Raw genomic sequence first — 25,230 nt, 5'->3', positions numbered from 1 at the left:
TGAGCTACGAGACCAAGTTTCAGTGGCACCTTTCTCAGCACGGGTAATTTTGGTTTGGTTTGTTTGTTTGGAGGTAACCTATTCATGCTTCTTAAAAAGTTGAGGTACCAGGGATGCCTGGGTGGCTCAGCGGTTGAGCGTCCACCCTTGGCTCAGGGCGTGATTCTGGAGTCCCAGGATCGAGTCCCACATCAGGCTCCCCAGAGGCAGCCTGCTTCTCCCTCTGCCTGTGTCTCTGCCTCTCTCTCTGTGTGTCTCTCATGAATAAATAAATAAAATCTTAAAAAAAAATTGAGGTACAATTTATAAACAGTAAATTTCACTCTATTTGGTGTAGAGTCCTACTGTGTTTGTCAAATGCATACAGTCACATAGCCAGCACCACAGTCAAGGTGTAGAACTGTTCCTTCATCTTCCCACATTTCCATGCACAGCTGTCTGTCCCTCATTCCCAGCCTCTGGGAAACCACTGATCTGTTTTTCTATCCCTATAACTCTACCTTTTCCAATTATTCTGTAAATGAAATCATACTGTATATAGCCTTTTGAATCAGACTTCCTTCACTTAGCCTAATGCATTTGAGATTTATTATTATTATTATTATTATTATTATTATTATTATTAGGCTGAGTAGCTTTCCTTTATGTGAATGTGCCACAATTTGCTTGTTCATTCATGAACTGAAGGACATTTAGGCTGTTTCCATTTTTTGACAATTATGAATAAAGCCACTATAAACAGTGACATACAGGTTTTGTGTCAACTTAAGTTTTTATTTCTTTTCCTAAGCATGGGATATCTTTTCTTAGGATTGTATGGTACGTGCATGTGCAATTTTTTAAAATATGTTTTTTAAAGGGTCTGCCTTCAACTCAGGTTATGATCCCAGGTCCTGGGATTGAGTCCCTCATCAGGCTCCCCACAGGGATCCTGGTTCTTCCCCTGCCTATATCTCTGCCTCTCTCTCTGTGTTTCTCATGAATAAATATATAAAATCTTTAAAATAATAATAATAATTTCATTTTGGCCTTTAGAGTCCTTAACATTAATAGTTCAACTGGTCTTCCCTTCTAACCATAAGAAAAACAACAGACAGAGCCAAAATGAGGAATGTTCTGTATGTCAAGGTCATGAAAAATCAGGAAAGTCTGAGAAACTGTTACAGATTAGATTCAATTCTGGAGACATGACAAAGTGTAATTTGGTATCCTAGATGGGATCCTGGAACAGAAAAAGAATATTAGTGGGAAAACTTGTGAAGTCCAAATGAAATACGGAGTTTAGTTAATGTTAATGGACCAATGTTTATTTCTTATTTGTGACTACAGATGTATCATGGTAACATAGGATGTTAAAAACAGGTGAAGGGACACCTGGGTGGCTCAGTGATTTAGTGCCTGCCTTTGGCCCAGGACGTGATCCTGGAGTCCTAGGATCGAGTCCCACATCAGACTCCCTGCATGGAGCCTGCTTCTCCCTCTGCCTGTCTCTCTCTCTCTCTCTCTCTCTCTCTCTGTGTGTGTGTGTGTCTCTCATGAATAAATAAATAAAATCTTAAAAAAAAACAGATGAAAATGGGTGAAGGGTATGGGGAACCCTCTGTACTATCTTCACAACTTTTCTATGCCTCTAAAACTGTTCTAAAATAAAAAGTTAATTAGAATTTTAAAAGCTCCTCCAGGTTCACCTCTTTTCTGACAGGCTTCTTTCTGTCTAGCTTACAGATTTGGGGAGAGGGGAGGTTTAATAAATACTGCATGAGATAATAAATGTGGGAACGAACCCCAAAGCTCTCTCTGTAAACGTAAGGTGCCATTATAAATGATCAAAGTCCAACATAACTACCTCATCGCTCCTAAATTCCCCACCCCACCTTCCATAACTATACAAAGACTGGTATCTCCTCATTTATTACACCTTTTGCCATGTACTCTAGTTTATGTACTATTTGTTGCCAACTGGCTAGCAAGGATTGAGCATGGCTCATATAAAGTGCCATGCCAGACTTGAAGGAGGATGTGAAAAGCAGAAGGAATGCTCCCCATCTTGTACTTCTTCGGGGAGCTTCCAGGACTCCAGGGGAATTAAAACATGTGCCTTCTTCTGTACCCAGTAGATGAGTGATCATTGATAATGGTTCAGGATAGAAAGATACAAAGTAACTAATAAGGCAATAAGCAATCAAAGGCAGGCAAATTAGTCAATGCTTAATCCACATAGTTAATTATTTTCTTAAAATTGTTTCCACCTGAGCATCTCTTCATTTTCTATTTTTTCCCCCTATTTTGGGAAGAAAAGACTATATAGTTCTCAACTCACCTTGTCCTTAGGGAGAGGCAGACTTGCGTCGTCAAATGTAGAGCCACATGATGATACTGGAACTCCAAATCACCACTTGCTACTGTGTGACTTCTTTTTTATCTGCAAAGTAGAAATGAAATAGGCCCTACTCCTAGGATTGATGGGAGAATGATGAGTTGATTGAGGTAGAGTGTGTCAAGCCATGCTTGGTATGGGTTAGGTGCCCAGTAAGTGCAAGCTGTTATGCCTTTCTGCATGGGTAGAGAAAGGAAGGCTGTGGGAAAAAGGTGTATAAAAATGAAAGAACTGGGATTTCAGGCAATCATTGTAAAGCCAAGTTTATAACACTTTTTATAGTCTTAGGAAAATGTTCATGATATTATGTAAAATGAGGCTCACAGAATGCAAAACTCTTACATAAGACCTATTGGATGTGTACCTAGAAAAATATATGAATATTTCAAAATGTTAGGTGTGGGTAAAATGGCTAACAGTTATCTCTGGGTGGTGGAACTATTTAAAAAATACTCTTCTATCAGAAAGTGGAAAGGTTGAAATTAGAAAGGTGGTTGCCAAGGGCTGAGGAGAGGGTGTGGGAGGATTAGTGTTTAATAGTTGCAGAGTTTCAGTTTTGTAAGATGAAAAGGTTCTAGACATCTGTCGTACAGCAGTGTGAATGTAGTTAATACTACTAAGCTGTACCCTTGAAATGATTAAGATGGTAAATTTAATGTTATGTTTTTTATCACAATTAAAAAAAACTTTTCTATGGCAAACTTACTTAAGGGGAAAAAATGAGTAAAAGTTGTTTGAGTTTTAAGTGAAGGTCATAACAATGGTTGACTGGTGTAGCTTTCTGTGGGTATTTCTACACTTTATTGCACCCTGACTGCCCAGGAACAGTAAGGCTTCCTAAGTAGACGTGAGTCCTCTTATTTGTTTTCCCCCTCAGATTTCTATTGAGAAAAAACATGAGCTACAGAAGAGGGGTATTACCAAAACTTGTTTGCTTTGGCTGTTTTTCTTTCTGATCTAGGTTCAGTTGTTAGCTACTGAATCTGAAGGCGTGTCCATGCGGATGACCTGATACAGCAGCCCCTGCCCCCTTCACACCCCCTTAACCCTGCAAATTCTGCGTCAGCTGTATTATTTGCAGGACCACCCACCAAAATCCTGTGCTGCTGGCTGTTCTTTGATCTGTAAACCTGAGTCTGAGCCAGCTGGGTTGAGACAGAGGAGGCTGGCCAGATGATCTCAGAGCAGCTGTTCTGTTGCCCTGCAGTCACTTCCTAGGTCCACACCTCACCTAAGAAAAAAATGAGTTCTCCCTCTAAGACAGGTGATGGGCATGAGCAGGTAACTCACAAAATACCAAGAACTAAAAAACATGAAAAGTGACCACTCTCATCAAAGTAAAAAGGGACAGAAATAATAGCAACACCTTAATACCATTTTTTTTTTCACCTGGCAATCAATTTGGCAAAGATTTCTTTAGAAAACCATTTCCAGGGTTTGCAAACAATTGCTGATAGAAAGTTAATTGGCCCTTCTGAAAGCAAGCTGGTGGATCACATCAGGAACTGTAAAAACGTTTGTTCTAGAATAGAATATTCCATAAAAGTTTCAGAAAGAGGAATTTAGAACAAGATGAAAGTGCCATTTCAAGTTAACAAGGAGAAAGACTTCCATTTCTGGCAATATTGAAGTCAGAATGACCTAGAGAATCTTCAGTTACCAAAATTTCTAGGACTTATGGAATCACTATGTTGTATACCTGGAATTAACGTAACATTGTGTGCCAACTGTACTTCAATTTAAAAACAAATCTAGGGGTACCTGGGTTGCACAGTCGACTCTTGGTTTTGGCTCAGGTCTGATCTAGGGGTGGTGGGATTGAGCCCTGTGTCGGGTTCCATCCTGAGCACAGAGTCTGCCTAGATTTCTTTCATTCTCTTTCTGCCCCTCTCCTCTGCTCTTTAAAATAAATAAATAGGGACCCCTGAGTGGCTCAGTGGTTGAGCATCTGCCTTTGGCTCAGGGTGTGATCCCAAGGTCCTGGGATTGAGTCCCACATCAGGCTCCTTGCATGGTGCCTGCTTCTCCTCCCTCTTCCTATGTCTCTGCCTCTCTCTGTGTGTCTCTCATGAATAAATAAATAAATAAAAATATTTAAAAAAAATAAATCTTGAAAAAAAAATCAAATACTGTGTTTTCATTTTCATTTGTCTCCATGTATTTTTTCTTTTCTTTTTTCTTTATTGACTCATTAGTTGTTCAGGAGTATGTCATTTATCTTCCAGATATTTATGTTCTTCCCAGTTTTATTCTTGTAATTGATCTCTAGTATCATACATGATAGATGCTTGCTATGGTTTCAAATCTTTGGAATGTAGTAAAAGCAGTTCTAAGAGAGAAGTTTATAGTGATACAGGCCTACCTCAAGAATCAAGAAAAAATTCAAATAAAAGTCTAACCTTATACCTAAAGAAACTAGAAAAAGAAGAAAAAAGTTAGTAGAAGGAAGTAATAAAAATCAAAGTAAAAACAAATGAGAGATTAAAAGACAGTAGAAAAGATCAATGAAACTAAGAGCTTGTTCTTTGAAAATATAAACAAAACTGATAAACCTTTAGCCAGACTCATCAAAGAAAAAAAAGAGAAGACTCAAATAAAATCAGAAATGAAAGAGGAGAACAGTTGACACCACAGAAATGCAAAGGGTTATGAGAGACTACTATGGAAAACTACATGCCAACAAACTGGATTATAGATTATCTAGAAGAAATGAATAAATACCTAGAAATATACAATTTTCCAAAACTGAATCACAAAGAAAGAATATTTGAACAGACCAATTGCTAGTAATGAAATTGAACTGGTGATCAAAAAACTCCCAACAAACAAAAGTCCAGGACCAGATGGATTCACAGTTGAATTGTAACAAACATTCAAACTATTCCAAAAAAATATGAGAGGAAGAAAGCTTCCAAATACATACTATGAAGCCAGCATTACCTTGATACCAAAACTAGACAAAGACACTGAAAGGGAAAATAACAAAAACCCAAACCAAAAAAGCAATAGGTCAATATCCCTGATGAACATAGATGCAAAAATCCTCAAGAAAATAGTAGTAATTCGTTCAACAATATCAAGGATCATTCAACATGATCAAGTGGGATTTTTTCTGGAGATGAAAGGATGGCTCAATATCCACAAATCAATGTGATATACCACATTAACAAAATGAGGGATAAAAATCATATGATCATCTCAATAAGATGCAAAAAAAACATTTGACAAATTTCAACATTCATTGATTCATGATAAAAAACTTTCAACAAAGTGGGTGTAGAGGGAACATACCCCAACATAATAAAGGCAATATATGAAAATCCACAGCAACATCATACTCAAAATGGTGAAAAAACAGCTTTTTCTCTAAGCTCAGAAACAAGACAAGAATGTGCACTCTCACTACTTTTATTCAACTTAGTACTGGAAGTCCTAGCCACAGCAATCAGAGAAGAAAAATAAAAGGCACCCAAATGGGTAAGGAAGAAGTTAAACCATCACTATTTGCAAATAACATGATACTATTCATAGAAAACTCTTAAGATTACACACACACACACGCACGCACACACACACACAAAGCTATTAGAAGTAATAAATTCAATAAAGTTGCAAGATACAAAATATTCTGGAATCTTTTGCATTTATATACACTAATAATGAAATAGCAGAAAGAGAAATTAAGAAAATAATTCTATTTACAATTGCACCAAAAGGGGGCAGCCCGGGTGGCTCAGCGGTTTAGTGCCACCTTCCCACCAGGGCGTGATCCTGGAGACCTGAGATCAAGTCCCCCGTGGGGCTCCCTGCATGGAGCCTGCTTCAATCTCTGCCTGTGTCTCTGCCTCTCTCTCTCTCTCTCTCTCTGTGTCTCTCATGAATAAATAAATAAATAAATAAATAAATAAATAAATAAATAAAATCTTAAAAAAAAAAAAAAAACAACCACAATTGCACCAAAAGAAAAAAAAAAAAAAACTTAGGGTGAACTTAACCAAGGACATGATAGACCTGTACTCTGGAAACCATAAAACATCGATGAAAAAAACTGAAATGATACAAACAAATAGAAAGACATACCATGCTTATGGATAAGAAGAAGTCATATTGTGAAATGTTCATGCTACCCAAATTAATTTACAGATTCATTACAGTCCCTATCAAAATATCAATAGTATTTTCCACAGAACTAGAAGAAATAATTCTAAAACTTGCATGAAACCACAGACAACCCTGAATAGCCAAAGCAATCTTGAGAAGGAAGAACAGAACTGGAGGTATCACAATCTTGGATTTCAAGAAATACTACAAAGCTATAATAATCAAAACAGTATGGTACTGGCACAGAAATAGACACATATATCAATAGAACAGAGTAGAGAAGCCAGAAATAAGCCCACACTTACATGGTTAATCTATGACAGAGGAGGCAAGAATATACAATGGGAGTAAGATAGCCTGCTTAATAAATGGTGCTGGGAAAACTGGACAGCTACACATAAAAGAATGAAACTGGACCATCTTCTTACATCATACATAAAAATAAACTAAAAATGGATTAAAGACCTAAATGTGAGACCTGGAGCCATAAAACTCTTGGAAGAAAACATAGGCAGCAGTTTCTATGACATCAGCCATTGAAACATTTTTCTAGATATGTCTCCTCAGGCAAGGGAAACAAAAGCAAAAATAAACTATTGGGGCTACACTGAAATAAAAAGCCTTTGCACAGTGAAGGAAATCATCAACAAAATGAAAAGGCAATCTACTAAATGGTAGAAGATATTTGCAGATGATATATCTTATAAGGGATTGATATACAACATACAAGGAACTTACACAACTCAATACCAAAAAACTCCCAAATCATCTGATTAAAAAATGGGCAGATGACCAGAATAGATATTCTTCCAAAGAGACATGCAGGTGGCCAACAGATGCATAAAAAGATGCTCAACATCATTAATCAGGGAAATGCAAACCAAAGAACTACAATGAGATACTACCTTACACTTGTCAGAATTGCTAAAATATATAAAAACAAAAAAGCAAGAAATGACAAACATTGGTGAGGATGTGGAGAAAAAGGAACCCTCAAAAAAAAAAAAAAAAAAGGAACCCTCATGCACTGTTGGTGGGAATGTAAATTGGTGCAGTCAATGGAAAACAGTATGGAGTCTTCTCAAAAAAAATTTTGTGGAAAACAGTATGGAGTCTTCTAAAAAAAAATTAAAAATAGAAATGCAATCCAGTAATTCCACTACTGGGTATTTACCCAAAGAAAATGAAAACATTAATTCAAAAAGATATATACCCCCCCTACATTTATTACATCATTATTTACAGTAGCCAGGGTGTGGAAGCCACCCATGTCCATTGATAGATGAATGGATAAAGAAAGCTTGATACACATGCACAACACACATACACAATGGAATATTAGCCATAAAAAATGAGATCTTGCCATTTGGGACAACATGAGTAGACCTAGAGGGTATCGTGCTAGTGAAATAAGTTACACTGAGAAAGAAAAATACCATGATTTCACTTACATGTGGAATCTAAAAAGAACAAACAAAAAGCAGAATCAGAGCTATAAATACAGAGAACAAACTGATGGTTGCCAGAGGAGAGGGGAATGGGAAGATGGGCAAAATGAGTGAAGAGGAGTAGGAGGTATAGACTCCCAGTTATGGAATGAATAGATCACACAGAATAGGACACATACCATCAATGATATTGTAATAATCTTGTAATGACAAGCTACACTTGTAGTGAACATAGCATAACATGTAGTTGTCCAATCACTGTTTTATACCTGAAACTAAAGTAACAATATGTGTCAACTACAGTTCAACTTAAAAATATATATCTGGAAATGTCGGATAAAATATAACAAAACCCCTGACAGAGCTCCAAAAATACAAAAGGGAATACACCAGGGACCAAACAATGAAAAAGAACTGAGAACCAGAGACAAAAGTGGGTTGACATTGCTGCTACCCAGAGTGGATTATCTCAATAGTCTAACCCTTCTGTGTTAACTTCCAGGCGAGGACAGGATACAAAGCCCATAGACTATGTGAGTGTGTGGGAGGGAGAGTTGAACCTGAGTCTCATGTGGATGGAGCTGGGATCCTTGAAAGTCTAAATTTTGAGTGGTAGGTTGTCAAAATAAGACATATCTGTATTGTCTCTTCTTTCTATAGTACATCAATTGATCAATTTGGTAGGTGTCTCAGTATGTGAAATGTGATTCTACCTCTAGGAAACTATCCCATAAGGAATAGGATACCTATAAAAATTCTCAGTCATTAATAATGAGTGTGTTTAATATGCTTTATTTGTAAGAGAAAAAAAATTTAGAAGCTGCCCCATGTCCAACAAGAGTAGAATGGTTAAATGATACTATTTAGCCATTAAAAGGAATGGAATTGATCTCCAGTATGAAAATGGAAAGGATGTCAAGACAACATGTTAAGATTTTTTAAAAGGCAAGCTTATAGGCATTATTCAATAGAAACAGAATGGAAACCACATAATAATTGAATTTCAAATTTTCTAGCAGAAGTATTTTAAAATGTAAAAAGGAGTAGGTGAAATTGATTTTAATAGTATACTTTACTTGACCCAATATATCCAAAATATTTAAGTATGTAGTCAATATAAAATTATTGATGAGATATTTTATATTCTTTTTATATAAGTCTTCAAAACCTGGTGTGTGTTTTACACCAACACCATGTCTCAGTTTATTTTTCCCCCTCCCTCCACCATGTCTCAATTTAAACAAACCACATTTTAAGTACTCAGTAGCTGCCTTTTTTTTTTTTTTTTTTTTTTTTTTCAGTAGCTGCGTTTGACTAGTGGCTACCATAAGGGACAGTGCAGCTATAGGACAGATGTATAGTATCCAATTTTTTTCCCCAAATTTTCAAACAGCTTTAGAACCAGCTATATATAAGTATTGCATAGAAACAGAAAACACTAATGAGATACAAGAAATGACTAACACGGCCATCTCTATGGAGTGGGGTTGTGGGGAAAGGTGTTCAGAGCTTTGTCTATAAACATCCCTATTTGAATTTATTATATGAGGATTTTAATTACTAAAAATTAAGAGTAAAAGAAAATATTTTGGAATTTGATGGTGGTGATGGTTGTACAACGCTGCGAGTGTACTAAAAGTCATTGAATCTTATATTCTGAAATGAAGAAAACTGAATATTTTGTTACATGAATTTTATCTCACTTTCAAAAATATGGATTTAGAAGAAGATATCAACTTTGTAGGGGAAGAATAAGACTAATGTGTTAACAATGGTGATGGGATTATAAATGCTTTTAATTTTTTTCTACTATTCTCCGGTACGTATGTATTATATTTCAAATGGAGGTGGTGGTGGAATAAAAGCAGTTGGGAGAGAAAAGTCTTCTCTCTTGACAAAAATCTGTGGACTTTGGAAACAATACCACGTTCTCATTATGCTGGCAGCTACACAAAGGCTAGGCCTTGTCCAGCCTGTGAAGTATACACCTATCTGTACAATGTTTACCTGCTGTTTAGTAAAACAAAGAAGCCATTTGCCTTTTGCTGTAGGGTGCCAAATAGCAGAACTGACAACCCTTTCCTTCTCCGTGTCTTTGGATGTTGTACAAACAGGGCTGTGTACTTGCATTTTGAAACAGAACAGCCCTAGGTCTCTAGCTCAGGGTATCTGGCTTCCAGCTTTAGAACTTAAATTCTCTTTGACCTGACTGGCTTCCTGTTCTTGCCTTGTGCTTCTGCTGCTCCACTGGTAAGACAAAGTGGCAAACGCTTGCTTCATTGGAGTGGGGAAGGCAATGTGTTAGATAAGTTCTTCAAAGTACTAAGAGATGAAAGGTCCAGAAAAATAAAAGGTTATTCAACCCCACTGGAGACTCGAATCACCCAAAAGTAAATGGAGAAGAAAGAACTTATGTAACAACCCTTTGTCTTCCAATAAATAAACAGATAGGATTTGAGCCATGGAGTTCCTGAGGCTTCTTTTAACCCTTGAATGGACGGTATTAGTCATAGGCTCACTAGAATGCTGAGAATTCTGCTGTGTGTGCTTAGCGAAGTTGTTTTGTTTAGATCTCACCTGACATCTTATTCTCCCAATAACTCCATACAGGTAAATGAAGGAGAATTCACAGGACAAGATAATATTGCACAGATTTTAGTTGCCTCGAAGACCACACTGTCTTCTAGGTATTTGTTGAGTAGGATTTAATTTGTTTCAACCGCCCACTTTGTTGTGACTGGCGTAGAATCTCGTGGACAGGGAAAGGAGTGCAAGATATAGGAAGTAAATATAGAGGTTGCAGAACAAATTGTAGAACCTGATCCCTTCGGTGTTTTGAAAATCTATGATTTATGTCTGTGTATCTATCTTGTATCTATGTATTTATCATATATCTACCTACCCACCTCCTACTCCATCTTGGTGAATGGATAGAAATGGCCAAATCATTACCACTGCCTATCCCCGGCAGTGAGAATAGGGCATATAGAGGTACAAGGAAGGACTCTCACTTTCTATTTTACACATTTTTGTACTGTAAACATTTTTTAATATGTTGTTTTGTACCAAAAGAGATTTAATAAAAATTGCCAATTGTAATCATAACTATACCTCTGACAGTCCTCTCAAATGTCTCACAAAGTGCTCAGAAAGAGTTAACACCGAGAATTCCAGATATTTGAAGTGAGGACAAACTCCTGATCTGGTGGTGGGGGTGGGGGAAGGGTTAGAGGTGAGAAGTAGCAGAAAGTGAAGAGGGGAGGGAAGGGAGGGCTGGCCACCCAGTTCTCACCCTAACCAATAGCACAAAAGTTCCAGGCCCAACGCCCATTTGTGCAGACTATTTCAGGAGTCAAGAATTGCATCTGAGGCCATTGTCGCTGTGACCTGGTAGAGAAGAATCAAGAGAGCTTCCAGGTTTGTCTACTTGGAGGCTGTTTGTCCTTCAGTTAGAAGGTAAAATCTCAAGCCTCAGCTAATCTGGTGGTGGTGATTGGGATGTATGCTTTTTTCTTTATGGTGTATTAACTTCTTTTTCCACAGAGCAGTAAGATACTTATGGAATAGGGCTTTATTTTTACTCATGACAAGATTAACACTAAATTTCTAACAATGTGGAATGGTTTTGCAGATAGAATGGTTTTGCAGAGGGCAAGACACAGTCTGTTGAAGCATTAGGAGACTCTTGGGTAGCCTTCGCATTGAAAGGAGGCAACACATAGTCTTTGATGATTTCACGATTTTCATGTCATCTCCCCTCGGTTTCACTCAGAGCACTTTTATGGGCATTAGGGTTGTACACAGCAAATCTCACAGTAGATAAGAATGCAATGGGATGGTCTTTGCTAACATTATACAGTGGGTTCTTACTTTATTTTCTGTCTCAGGACAAAGTCTTAAAACTCCCCTCATTCACAAGAAAGCATGAGAAATGTAGCAAAACAGTGCAGTTTGGAAAAAGATGTCTAGTGAAATCACCCTGATGTTTAGGTCCAAACATAGCCTCCCAGGATGGTGCTCTGTTCTTGGTGTCTCAGGGACATCCTTTTCCCCATAGGCTTCGCTCGTGATGGACCCATATGTGATTGAGATGAACAGCAACAGCAACCTCCCCTCAGTCCTGGATGTGCATGTCAATATTGGTGGGAGAAGCTCCTTGCCAGGAAAAATGAAAGGCAGGAAGGCCAGATGGTCTGTGAGGCCTTCAGACATGTCTAACAAAACTTTCAACCCCATCCGGGCCATCGTGGACAGCTCGAAGGTGAAGCCAAATCCAAATAAAGCCACAATTGCTCTGTCTATTGGTGAGTTGGGGACACTCTGGGGAGGGGCGATCCTTGTGTCTCACAACTGTTTGGAGAAGATAGGAGTAGAAGGGATGTCTGAGCACTGGGCCTAGAAGAGTAACATCTTGGTGGCTTTTTTTTTTCTCTCCCACGAAAAGGCGACCCTACTGTGTTCGGAAACCTGCCTACAGACCCTGAAGTTACACAGGCAATGAAAGATGCCCTGGACTCGGGGAAGTATAACGGCTATGCCCCCTCCATTGGTAAGCTTCTCCTGAGACTCCCTCTGGTGGCTTCCAAATCTTTAGTGTTCTTCTATTAGGAATAAATTTCTAGCAGTTCTCCCTTGCTTCCTTGATGCATGGTTCCTAAAGAGAGGCTAAAGTAAAATGGTCATTTGGATTTGGGGAGGTCTTAGAATGCTCAAACACAGCCAGCAAAGTCCAGTTTTTTTCCTGGTCTTTTTGGCGCACCAGCCCCTCCTCTCTTGGCTCCCTTCACATACTTATTTCTCACATAGCACTCCTATCCTATCATTGCTAATTCTCATATGAAGGCCTTGAGGTTAGTTGCAGCTGCTTGTCTACTGAGTCCTCTAGGTCCTAAATTAATTTACTTATTGCACTATGTTAATAGCTTCTTGGCTTTATATCTCCTTCTTTATACATTCGACAGTTAACTATGGTTCTAATCACATTCAAATGCAGTCGTAACTGTCTCAGATTAAAGAGATAAAAATAAACTAGAATATAAAGAATAGGCTGTCCTCTTGAAGGTTAGAAAGTGGTTTCTGACAGAAAGAAAGTATTCTTATTTAGGTGTTTTTAAAATATATGTTTCAGATGTATAGCTTTATAATATGACAACTGTACATACTACAAAGTGATCACCACCAAAGGCCTGGTTACCATCCATCACCACACAGTTGACCCCTTCACCCATTTTGCCCATATCCTATTCTTTTTTTTTTTTTTCATATCCTATTCTTACTTAGGTGTAACTGTCTCCATCTATTAAATATTTCCACATTAGACATTTTAATAAAATACATGATCCTTTGACTTTATTTCAGTGTTCCACACTGTCTATACTGTACACCTAGCAACATGTTTTCTTTTTTAAAAATTATTTTAAAAAAATAAAAATTATTTTTATTTTTTTATTTGAATATAATTGACACACAATATTACTTTAGTTTCAGGTGTTCAACATAGTGATTCAAAATCTCTATATGTTATGCTGTGCTCACTGAGAATGTAGCTACCATCTGTCACCATACGACGCTATGACAATATCATTGACTATATTCCCTTCGCCGTGCCTTTTATTCTCATGACTTACTCATTCTATAACTGGAAGCTGTATCTTCCTGTCCTGTTCACTCATTTTGTCCATCCTCCTACCCATCTCCCTTTGACAAACATCAGTTTGTTCTCTATGGGTCTAATTTTGCTTTTTTTGTTTGTTCATTCATTTGTTTTTTAAATTCCACTTATAAGTGAAATCATGGAATTTATCTCTCTCACTCTGACTTATTTCACTTAACATGATACCCAATAGGTCCATCCATGTTGTTGCAAATGCAAAACCTAAGTACATATTTCTTTTTTCTTTTTTAAAAGATTTTATTTATTTGTTCATGAGAGACACAGAGAGAGAGAGGCAGAGACACAGGAAGAGGGAGAAGCAAGTTCTGTGCAGGGAGCCCGATGCGGAACTCGATCCTGGCATCCCAGGATCACGACCTGAGCTGAAGGCAGACACTCAACCGCTGAGCCACCCAGGTGTCCCCTAAGTACATATTTCTAACATAGAATACAAATCCAGTTTTATGCTAAAATAGAATTTCAAAAACACTTCAAAGAGGTCTGAGGGACATAATTTTTAGGTTGATTATATATACAGTTTCATAAAACAAAAATAAAAACAAAATAAGACCAAAAATAAAACAAGCTTATAACTTTTATCCCCAAAGTATTAGGGAACTGATTCAACCTGAAAAACCAGAACCAATTCTCCAATTGACAAATATTCAAGAATATGAACATTTCATGCTAATGGAAATATAGATCATAATATATATCTAGGAAAATGTTCTTCCTTATTAATAATTAAGGAAGTGCTGATTTATATAACTTCAAGACATTTATCTTAAAAAAAAAAGACATTTATCTTTAACTACCATGTGGAATATTGTGAAATATTGCATCTGGACTTTATGATTGAATGGAATCTTTTTGGAAAGAAATTTTGCAAAACATAATTTGTGTGATGCTGACTCTACTTCAAGGTCATAAGCCAACATTTGGAAATGTTGTCCAAGAATAGAATTTGAAAGAAAAAATTGTACAAAATCCCTAATCGGTATCTTATATGATCTAAAAAACTTAAAAGGGACCCAATGTATTGAATGCATTGCTTATAAATTTTTTTTTAAAAATTTTATTTATATTATTTATGAGAGAGAGACACACACACACACAGAGGCACAGAGACGGAGGCAGAGGGAAAAGCAGGCTCCATGCAGGGAGCCCGTGAAGGACTCAATCCTGGGACCACAAGATCATGACCTGGGCCGAAGGTAGATGCTCAACCACTGAGCCACCCAGGCATCCTGATTATAACTTCTCAAAAAACATAGTCCCTGGAAGGGATTAGGAATAATCTAAATCTTTCTGTTTTTATGAAAAATAAAACAATCACAGTAACCAAGATGGTGCAGAGTATTTCATAGTTTGGAAAGTTCTCCTTATTATTATACATTTGAACTTTACATACTTTTCATACATACATTTGAACTTATTATAAAAATGTAAAACATAAAGTCAGTCTCTCTTTTCCATTGTGGGTGAGAACTAACCTGAATAGAACTGTGCTCTAAGCAGGGGCAGAAGGTAGCTGGAAGCCCTCTGGACTCTAGGGCATAGTGGTCAGTTGCCAGATGCAAACTTCCGGCTTCTTCCTTCCACTCTTTCAGGCTACTTATCCAGTCGGGAGGAGATTGCTTCGTATTACCACCGGCCCGAGGCACCCCTGGAAGCTAAGGTATGCCTTAGACAGTGTATCAGCTCTGAAACAGTATTGGGCAAACTGTACCTTTTTCCTCATTTCTATTTCACAAGGAATAAATGGTCGCAGGGGTAGTAACAAAAGGTGTGGAGAATTTCCCTGTAGCAATTTGAGGACTTCTCATATAGTGAGGCCACTAATCCATGATTATATTTAATATTATAGTATGATAATGATGTTGCATACAACTTATGTGGTGTCCTGTCTTAAGGAGACTCAAAGAACTCAGAGGCTCCCCTATATTTGATTCTTTGCAAAAGATCATTAAAAAAATGTAATTTATAAACACCACATAAACATTTTAAAGATTTTACCAATAGAATCTTTCTTAAATTTGTAGCTTCCCTCATTCTCCTGAGGTTCACTCAGTTGGGAAGATCGAGATGCTATGGCATATTGAAATGATGGTGGTGCCAAGTTTAAATGCCACTATCCCTCTGTTGTCTACTGTGTGCGTTTGATATTTTTTGACAGAAGTGCCCTCAGACTGCATTTCAGAGAAGAGTCAGGCTTCAAATTTCTGGTCAAAAATAATTAAATAACCAAGTGAAAAAGTCCAAGGTCATAATGATCTCTCATGGAAGCCTATGAGTCACAAATGGCATGTCTTTTTCAAAGTGATTTACTTCTTTTTTTAAAAAAAATAAAGATTTATTTATTTATTTATCTGAGAGAGAGAGAGAGAGAGCGAGCAGGGAGGGACAGAGGAAGAGGGAGAGAAAGAATCTCAAGCAGACTCCCTTCTGAATGTGGAGCCTGACTCGGGGCTCAATCCCATGACCCTGAGATCATAGCACAAGCCGAAATTAAGAGCCAGCTGCCTGGGGATCCCTGGGTGGCGCAGCGGTTTGGTGCCTACCTTTGGCCCAGGGCGCGATCCTGGAGACCCGGGATGGAATCCTACGTCGGGCTCCCTGCATGGAGCCTGCTTCTCCCTCCATCTATGTCTCTGCCTCTCTCTCTCTCTCTCTCTGTGTGACTATCATAAATAAATTTAAAAAATTAAAAAAAAAAAGAGCCAGCTGCTTAACTGAATGAGGTGCCCCAAGTAATTTTTGTCTTTTAAGTGGTCAACATTTTCAAAATTTAGAAATGGACATACATAAATATATTAATTTCTTTCAATTTTGGCTTAGTACAGTCCTTACCACCTTACTGAGAACTTGGAAAGTAAGTTTATTATTGCTTCCCACTCACCTGACAATCTCTTTTCCCCTGTTGCTGTTGGAACCCCTAACAAACTAAACCTTTTATTTCTTCACAGGATGTCATTCTGACCAGTGGCTGCAGTCAGGCTATTGAACTTTGTTTAGCTGTATTGGCTAATCCAGGACAAAACATCCTAGTTCCGAGACCTGGTTTCTCTCTCTACAGGACTTTGGCTGAATCGATGGGAATTGAGGTCAAACTCTACAATTTATTGGTAAACAGCTTTTTAATTTAATTTAATTTAGTTTTTTTAAAAGATTTATTTATTTATTCATTCAGAGAGAGCGAGAGAGAGGCAGAGACACAGGCAGAGGGAGAAGCAGGCTCCACACAGGACGCCCGACGCGGGGACTCGATCCTGGGTCTCACACCCCGGGCTGCAGGCAGCGCTAAACCGCTGCGCCACCAGGGCTGCCCAACTTTTTAATTTTAGACTCAAGTGCTCAATTACTACGTCATAAAAATATATGACCATTATCTTAGCACAGAAAGATCTGGAAGTGGGTGGTGGGATCAGAAACACATTTTATTATTTAGAAGACACTGTTAGGTGAGTATTCCCCTTAAACTTTTCAGAATCATCTTAATCTCACCCTTTCTCCCTCCCCAGCCAGAGAAGTCTTGGGAAATTGACTTGAAACAACTGGAATCTCTGATTGATGAAAAGACAGCTTGTCTCATTGTTAATAATCCATCAAACCCCTGTGGGTCAGTGTTCAGTAAAAGTCATCTCCAGAAAATTCTGGCTGGTAAGTGTATCAGTCCTCATTTGATAGGAGTAGATATGGGGATGGAATCCTTTATCTGTTTCCTGGAATGAGAAAAGAGTCAGTTCCTAGCTGAGGATGGAAATGCAGGAGCTCCACTGGGGTCTCCAGTAAATAGTGTGCCACTGGAATGGTAGAAGTTGTCTACAAGGAGAAAAGGAAACATTTGCCTCATCCCCATATGTGGAAGTGAAGGTTTGAAATATCCATTGACTAAATGGCAGATTTAGGCTCTGTACCCTGGAAGAGTATAAGAAGAATTTATAGTTCTTAAAGAGGAAAACAGGGCGTCCCTGGGTGGCTCAGCAGTTTAGCGCCTGCCTTTGGCCCAGGGCATGGTCCTGAAGTCCTGGGATCGAGTCCCATATCGGGCTCCCTGCATGGAGCCTGGTTCACCTCTGCCTATGTCTCTGCCTCTCTCTCTCTCTCTCTCTCTCTCTCTCAATCTCTGTGTGTCTCTCATGAATAAATAAATAAAATCTTTAAAACACACACACAGACACACACACACACAAACATGAAATGCAAAGTAAAATAAGTCCTGGTAAATATTAATTGCTAAGGCAATTCACCTTAAAAATGATTGTTTCTCTTATTTTCAGTGGCTGCAAGGCAGTGCGTCCCCATCTTAGCTGATGAGATCTATGGAGACATGGTAAGTCTTGGGCAGGGTATATCAATACAATAATCTCAATTCCAAATTATTTCACAGGGCCTTTAGAGGTGGCATCTAGAATAACCAGAAGTAATTCTTAATCATTTCAGTGCAGCAAATCAGTATCCCTCCAGTCTTTTTTTTTTTTTTTTAAGATTTATTTATTTATTCATGAGAGACACCAAGAGAAAGAGGCAGAGACATAGGCAGAGGGAGAAGTAGTATCCCCATCGGGAGCCCAATGTGGGACTCAATCCTGGATCCTGAGATCACTCCCCGAGCAGAAAGCAGACACCCAATCACTGAGCCACACAGGAGTCCCAGTATCCCTCCACTCTTAAAAGTATAAATAGATTAGGGCGCCTGGGTGGCTCAGTTGGTTAAGCATCTGACTCTTGATTTCAGCTCGGGTCGTGATCTTAGGGTTGTGAGATCTAGTCCCTGTGTTGGGCTCTGTGTTGGTCATGGAGCCTGGTTAAGATTCTCTCTCTCTCTCCCTCTGCTCCTCTTTCTCCCCTTAAAAAAGTACATATAGATCTGCGACCCCTTCGCCAGTTTTTTGAAGTCCAAAAAGCTATGAAAATCTGATTATTTTTGAAATTCATTTGGTAGAAAAACCTGATTTAACCTGATATAAAGATATTTGTAGATATTTTATGTATCTCACAGATCCATATATTTGTCAAAAATGTAGGGAAAGGGAGAGAAAAACGTTAATATGCTTGATTAAAAGTGCTGTCCCACACTGCCCTTGGGGGTGTTACATAATATTTGATACATGTGCTACATAACTTATCCAAAATCCAAACAGTTCTGCATTCTGCAATAAATATGAGCCCAGGAATTTCAGACAACACGTTGTGGGCCTCTATTTTATTTTTAGATCTCTAATTCCAACAGGCATTCATTCCTTAGAGCAAGCTTCACTGAGTTGTACATATTCCCAGGCTAGGGTCAATGTCCTCATTGTAGGCTTCCTTTAATCCAGACCAAACACCAGGTTAAATGTCTTAGGATAGTCTCCTTTAAAGTCTGTTGGGCTCCTAGTCATGCTTCAGGGTAGAAATGAGCCCAGAAATGAGAAAGGCCCTCTCCCTAGTTATACAATTTAAAGAGTGGGAGGCATGGGGTTTGGAGGAAAGTAAGCCAGAAGACAACTCTAACAAGCATCTCCTCTCCTCAGGTGTTTTCGGATTCCAAATTTGAGCCTCTGGCTACCCTGAGCAGCAACGTCCCCATCCTGTCCTGTGGAGGGCTGGCCAAGCGCTGGTTGGTTCCTGGCTGGAGGTTGGGCTGGATCCTCATCCATGACCGAAGAGACATTTTTGGCAATGAGGTAAGAGCAATGTGGTGAAATGGTATGTCTAGTTGTGTGTGTGTGTGTGTGTGTGTGTGTGTGTGTGTGTGTGTATTATACTTTGTATGCACAGTGGTTAGGAGGTGATTTTGTTGTTGTAGAGTTGTTTTTTCCCTCTTTGTTTTTGGCCCTATAGTTCTGAGTGCCTGGAAAGATGCCCTTAAGATGGTACTAGTTATTCCTTTCCAGAACTCAGTTTTCTTATACCTGGTTCTGTGAAGAAGTTCCATCTGCTTCTTTTTTTTTTTTTAATTATTTTTATTTATTTATAATAGTCACACACAGAGAGAGAAAGAGGCAGAGACACAGGCAGAGGGAGAAGCAGGCTCCATGCACAGGGAGCCCGCCGTGGGATTCGATCCTGGATCTCCAGGATCGTGCCCCGGGCCAAAGGCAGGCGCTAAACCGCTGTGCCACCCAGAGATCCCTCCATCTGCTTCTAATTTTAGGATCACAAAAAAAGGAAACTGTAGCTCTAATCATACCAGGTATTGTTTGCAGGCTTACAGTGTGCCAGTGCTTCAAAATATACTTTTTAATTTAATCCTCATAACAACCCCACAAGGCCAGGATTAGTATTATCTACATTTTATGGTTGAGAAAAATGAGGCACTAAGATGCTGTCTAATTTGCCCGGAGTCACACAGGAGGTGTGTGACAGAGCTGGGCAAAAACCCAGGTGGTCTGATCCACTAGGACCATCATTTCCCCAGAGATTAAAAACCCAATGGGAAAAAAAAAGGTCAGAACAAAAGTCCCCAAAGCTGGAATGCTTAAGGAAGGCTAAATAATTAATACATTTGCTGGGGCACTTTAGATCCGAGATGGGCTGGTGAAGCTGAGTCAGAGGATCCTGGGGCCCTGCACCATCGTCCAGGGAGCTCTGAAAAGCATCCTGCGTCGCACCCCTCAGGAGTTCTACCAAAATACTCTGAGCTTCCTGAAGGTAAGGGCAGCCTGTGGCCTTCCACTTTGGAAGTCTCAGGGAAAGCCACCAGTGGAATTAGGAATAATGGGTCCTCATTTCTGCAGCAATATTCCACTATGGGGCTTCCGGTTCCATTATGTGGCATCAGTGCAACCATCTACCCTTACATTTCTCTCATTGGCAATTCACTCTGCTCCTGGCCAAAGGCTTCAGGTGATAGGACTTTCTCGTTGACTCCTTATGCCAGCAGAGCAGGCTTAAATTACCTGCCTTCAGTGTTGGCTCTATTTTTGGTTTTCTTTTACTTAAATCTGGATCCTTGACCTCTTTCTGCCTCCTCTTGTAGTCCAATGCTGATCTTTGCTATGGAGCTTTGGCTGCCATTCCTGGACTCCGGCCAGTCCGCCCTTCCGGGGCCATGTACCTCATGGTAAGTATGTGGGTGGCAAGCATTTGCTGTGGGGCAAGCAGAATCCAGTCTGCAGCACTCACAGAGACAACCAGCTAAGTTTCTGGGCCAGTTAGTTTAGGAATCACCTTGTTCTGAATTGTCCCACTAACATGATTTAACCTCAGTGTTAAAAAAAAAAAAAGAACCCTCTTAAAATGACTTAATGCCTCAATTCAGAAAATCATTTTATGTGTAGATACAGAGAAGATATAAGACACAAATAAGAGGTTTTCCACATGATTGTACTTCTCAACTAGGAATGATACTGGTTCCCTAGAGGTGTTTGAGAATATATGGGAATTTTGTTTGCAGAATGACTTGGGGCGAGTGTGTGAGGGGATGCTATTGGCATTTTGTGCACTGGGGATACTAAATATTTTCCAATGGGTGGGATTGTTCCATGCAGTCAAGAATTGCCTGGCCCATAATGCTTATATTGCCTTTTTAAGAGAAACACTGGCATTCTGTTTGTAGCTCTCATTTATCATGGTCCAGAAAGGAATGCTTCAAAAAACTAAAATATTAATATAAATATATCCTCTCTTCCCTATGAAAAATTCATTGAGCTCCTAAGTGTTAGAACTCTTAGCTACTAGTAGTAGAGTTCCAAGATATTTTTTTAGAGCAGTCCCTACCTTAATTTATAGCTTAGGGAGTTGGCCTGTTTTTTCCCTCCTTCTGATAAGTTTGCCTCTCTCCGTTATTGGTATAGGTTGGAATTGAGATGGAACATTTCCCAGAATTTGAGAATGATGTGGAGTTCACAGAGCGGTTAGTTGCTGAACAATCAGTCCACTGCCTCCCAGCCACGGTGAGTGCTTCTGTCTCTCTCAGGACATTCTCAACCGTTTCTAGAGCCTCAGGAGCTCTCCCTGAGCTGGTCTTTAACCTGATTTTTCTCATCTGCCAAGAAAATGTATTCTTATTTGATAAGATTTAAACTGATGTGTCTTGTGGCCTCTATTTAAAATTTGTTTCTCCTCCATCATTATCTCATCTGTACTGGGAAGAAAAGTTGTGGCCATACATTGTAGGTGAAGGGAAACAAGCTTGTCCCACAAGTTTTCCCACCCTCCAGCCCCCAAACCCCCCTGGAATGAAAGGTTGTTGTTGTTTTTTTTAAGATTTTATTTGTGATCCCTGGGTGGCTCAGCAGTTGAGCAACTGCCTTTGGCTCAGGGTGTGATCCTGTAGTCCTGGGATTGAGTCCCACATCAGTAGGGAGTCTGCTTCTCCCTTTGCCTGTGTCTCTGCCTTTCTCTCTAGAAAAAAAAAATTTTTTTTAATTTGAGAGAGAGAGCGAGAGTAAGCCCAGAGGGAGAGGGAGAAGCAAACTCCCTACTGAGTTGACAGCCCGATGTGGGGCTCAATCCCAGGACTCTGAGATCATGACCTGAGGTGAAGGCACATGCTTAATGGACTGGGCCACCTAGATGCCCAAAGTCAAGGGTTTTTAAAGACAAAAGGGAATGCTTGTATATATTGTTTATAAAGAATTTTGATTGTTTGGTGACAGGAAACTAATCTTGGCTAAATATGATTGGTTATTAAGACTATCACTGAGCAGTCTCTTACTATAGCAAGTTGCAGTAAAAAGTAACTAAGGAGGGATCCCTGGGTGGCGCAGCGGTTTGGCGCCTGCCTTTGGCCCAGGGCGCGATCCTGGAGACCTGGGATTGAATCCCACGTCGGGCTCCCGGTGCATGGGGCCTGCTTCTCCCTCTGCCTGTGTCTCTGCCTCTCTCTCTGTGTGACTATCATAAATAAAAAAAATAATTATAAAAAAAAAAAAAAGTAACTAAGGAGTCCTTGTAAGATTTGTGGTTTGGCCTAGTTCAAAAGTTCATAGTTTCACTGGTGAAGAGGTGCATACAGTCCATCTCCTCAATGACCTCCTGGCTCCATTTTAAAACCTTGTAACATTAAAAGACAAACAAAAGGGGATCCCAAAAGCGCCTGCCTTTGGCCCAGGGCGCGATCCTGGAGACCCGGGATCTAGTCCCACGTCGGGCTCCTGGTGCATAGAGCCTGCTTCTCCCTCTGCCTGTGTCTCTGCCTCTCTCTCTCTCACTGTGTGCCTATCATAAATAAATTGAAAAAAAAAAAAAAAAAACAACAAAAAACAAAAACAAAAAACCTTGTGACAAAAGTGACACCATTTCATTTCACCTTCCACAGTGTAACTGAGTAAACTGATAGCTCTGAATAAATGACATCGCTGCTTCTTGCTGATTAGGACCCTGGTCATTTTAGGGGAGTTTAGTACCAGATTCAATTGCTATGAGAATAATGGGCTCTTATTTTTGCAGTGCTTCGAGTACCCGAATTTCTTCCGAGTGGTAATCACAGTCCCCAAAGTGATGATGCTGGAGGCCTGTAGCCGGATCCAGGAGTTCTGCGAGCTGCACTACCATTGTGCTGAAGGGAGCCAGGAGGAGTGTGACAAATAGGCCCAAGTCCATTCTCTTGAGTAGGTGCCCCATCTGGGGAGGGCTGGACTAGGCCTTGCTCTTGTTCCTTAAGAGGAATCAGGCACCCCTACTGGGAGAGGGGCCTCGAAAGCACATCAGGGGTTCAGAATGGCTCGTGCTTTCCCCTAGCTATGTCCACATACACACTCTGAATCCCAGATTCTCCTCTCACTCTGCTCTGGAGTGACTCACTCATTCCTGAATATGTCCCCTCCTATATGACTTCCTCCTTTTCTCCTGAGAGTACGAGGTGAGCAAAATTTACTAGAAAGTGGAAGAGACAAGAAAAGTTAAAGCTCATGATGAGAGAAAAAAAGAGATTGAGAAAATTTGTGTCCCCAAACATTTCCTCATATTATATCAGTAAGAACACACTCTCCAGTCAGGTCTAAGGCCCAATTCTGTTACTGCTTCACTTCAGGTATATACCTCGCTTTATGCAATAGAACTATAACGAAAGACGTTGGGAACACATATATTTGGTTAATTGGATTTTAAACACATTAGCAAAATTTCCTGATTTGACGGATCCCTTACAGAAACCTTCTCATTGATTTTTTTTGAAGAATGATTGATTACATGGGGCACCTGGCTGGCTCAGTCCATACATGTGACTCGTGATCTTGGGGTCATGAGTTTGACCCCTTTGGGTGCAGAGATTACATACACACATACATACATAAATAGAATTATTGATTGTAAAGGTAATCAATGGACTTTCTAAATTTAGATATGTGTACATCAGGATTACTTAAAATGAGGGCACATCTATACTTAAAAAAAAAAAGGAGGAATCATAGGACCTTCCAGAAATACTGTGGTATAAGGTCCAGAAATATCCTATCATTTTTATGGAATCATTGCTTTTGCTGTAATGTTGATATTGATTTATTGATATATATATTATATTATCTTTTCATATGTTTTCTAAGAAACATTTATATTGACAAGATCCTTTATTTTGCCAAGGGCATAAATTATTGTTTTTCTTCTTTTTTTAAAAAAAATAAATTTTACTAAGTATGCTCTTTTGTGGTGTGGTTTTTCTCCTCTGTGGGGAATTCATATTTCCAGGTGCTGTTCATTGTTCAGTCTGATTGATGCTTTATTTATTTCTTTGTCCATGTACTGACCTTTGGAGCTATTTAAGAAACACTATGCCTAAAACATTTTATTTGGGAGTTCAACTCTGGCTTCCTACTTTACAAACAAGGCAAACTAAGAAGTTTATTATTATAAACCTCTGGCCTTTGACTTCACACTTTCAACTCTTTGGAATTTCCAATCTCTGGTCCCAAATTCCTATGCTCTGGATCCACTAACCACTCATTAGTGAATGAAACTGAATGGGTTCAGTTGACCCAGGAAATGAGAGGTATTAAATATCTTTCATTAGGGGCCTTTTGCCTGCATATCCTCTTAGGCACAGTTGACTAGTTTTTCCCTCACAACTTCCCTTAGAGGAAAGCATCAAGTTATCTTGCGAGGTTGGGAGGAGGAGCATACCATCTTCAGTCTGGAGATTAGTCACTAAGAGAAATTTTCCTTATCTATAGAAGAGACACATCAGGTCTCAACCCTGCCAGTCACACCCAGTTAGTTTCCTTTACAAAAATAAACATCGAATGTCCGCATGGAGTGAGTTCCCACTAAAATTTACGTTTTAATTTTCTTTGGCAAATCCAGAGGGAACATAGAACAATTGAGATGATAAAGATTTGTTTCCTGTATGCCATCAATGCCAAGAATTTTCCCAAAGCGCCTTTCCCCCTATACCTCCTTGGCACCAACCCCTGAAAGATCTCCGTCCAGAAATCCACAGGAACACTTGGTGGTTTACACAAGACATTTGATCTTAACATGTACATATAATTCTATCCAGCTTTACTGGATTCTACTCAGACTTCTTAAACATCCGAATTTCATGTCTATGTTTTGATAAAGGAGTCAAGGAAATACTCAAACATTAAAAAATAATAATAATAATAATACACGCACACAGCACATTTCAAAAGATGCAAACGAACAAAACCCAGAAACATTCCTCATGCCTGTCCTCCGGCCTCCCAGACCCTTGTCCCCTGAGGTGACCAGTTAGCAGTTGCTGGTCC

The 25,230-nt window shown here is 39.3% G+C and overlaps 1 protein-coding gene and 1 long non-coding RNA gene across 2 annotated transcripts in view; one reads left to right on the top strand and one right to left on the bottom strand.

The window, feature by feature from the left end:
• LOC106558857 overlaps positions 1–15,902 on the bottom strand; it is a 36,425-nt gene extending 20,523 nt beyond the window's left edge. Inside the window, exons 1-2 of the long non-coding RNA XR_005360116.1 lie at positions 15,073–15,902; positions 2,321–2,422 (exon numbers count right to left, since the gene is read on the bottom strand). This is a non-coding gene — a long non-coding RNA (uncharacterized LOC106558857). The remainder of the gene's footprint in view (positions 1–2,320; positions 2,423–15,072) is intronic.
• Positions 11,239–24,147, top strand: TAT (tyrosine aminotransferase). The gene is made up of 12 exons (XM_038538424.1): positions 11,239–11,382; positions 11,984–12,230; positions 12,371–12,475; positions 15,190–15,257; positions 16,546–16,704; positions 17,101–17,239; positions 17,860–17,912; positions 19,096–19,248; positions 20,087–20,215; positions 20,544–20,627; positions 21,361–21,459; positions 22,958–24,147. Exons 2-12 carry the CDS (start codon positions 11,996–11,998, stop codon positions 23,096–23,098), a joined length of 1,365 nt encoding a protein of 454 aa, XP_038394352.1. The 5' UTR covers positions 11,239–11,382; positions 11,984–11,995; the 3' UTR covers positions 23,099–24,147.
• Positions 24,148–25,230: the final 1,083 nt, after the last annotated feature.

This window comes from Canis lupus, chromosome 5 (genome assembly GCF_011100685.1).
Source record: "Canis lupus familiaris isolate Mischka breed German Shepherd chromosome 5, alternate assembly UU_Cfam_GSD_1.0, whole genome shotgun sequence".
NCBI lineage: Eukaryota > Metazoa > Chordata > Mammalia > Carnivora > Canidae > Canis > Canis lupus.
The sequence above is the reverse complement of the archived record's forward strand: the minus strand, read 5'-3'. Positions and strand labels throughout refer to the sequence as shown.

What these genes read in the sequence shown, in the direction of transcription:
- TAT (XM_038538424.1), top strand. Translation starts at nt 11,996, where the DNA reads ATGGACCCATATGTGATTGAGATGAACAGCAACAGCAACCTCCCCTCA. An exon ending in TCAAACTCTACAATTTATTG is followed by an intron (nt 16,705 to 17,100) that starts GTAAACAGCTTT and finishes CTCCCTCCCCAG; the next exon opens with CCAGAGAAGTCTTGGGAAAT. An exon ending in ATACTCTGAGCTTCCTGAAG is followed by an intron (nt 20,216 to 20,543) that starts GTAAGGGCAGCC and finishes CTCCTCTTGTAG; the next exon opens with TCCAATGCTGATCTTTGCTA.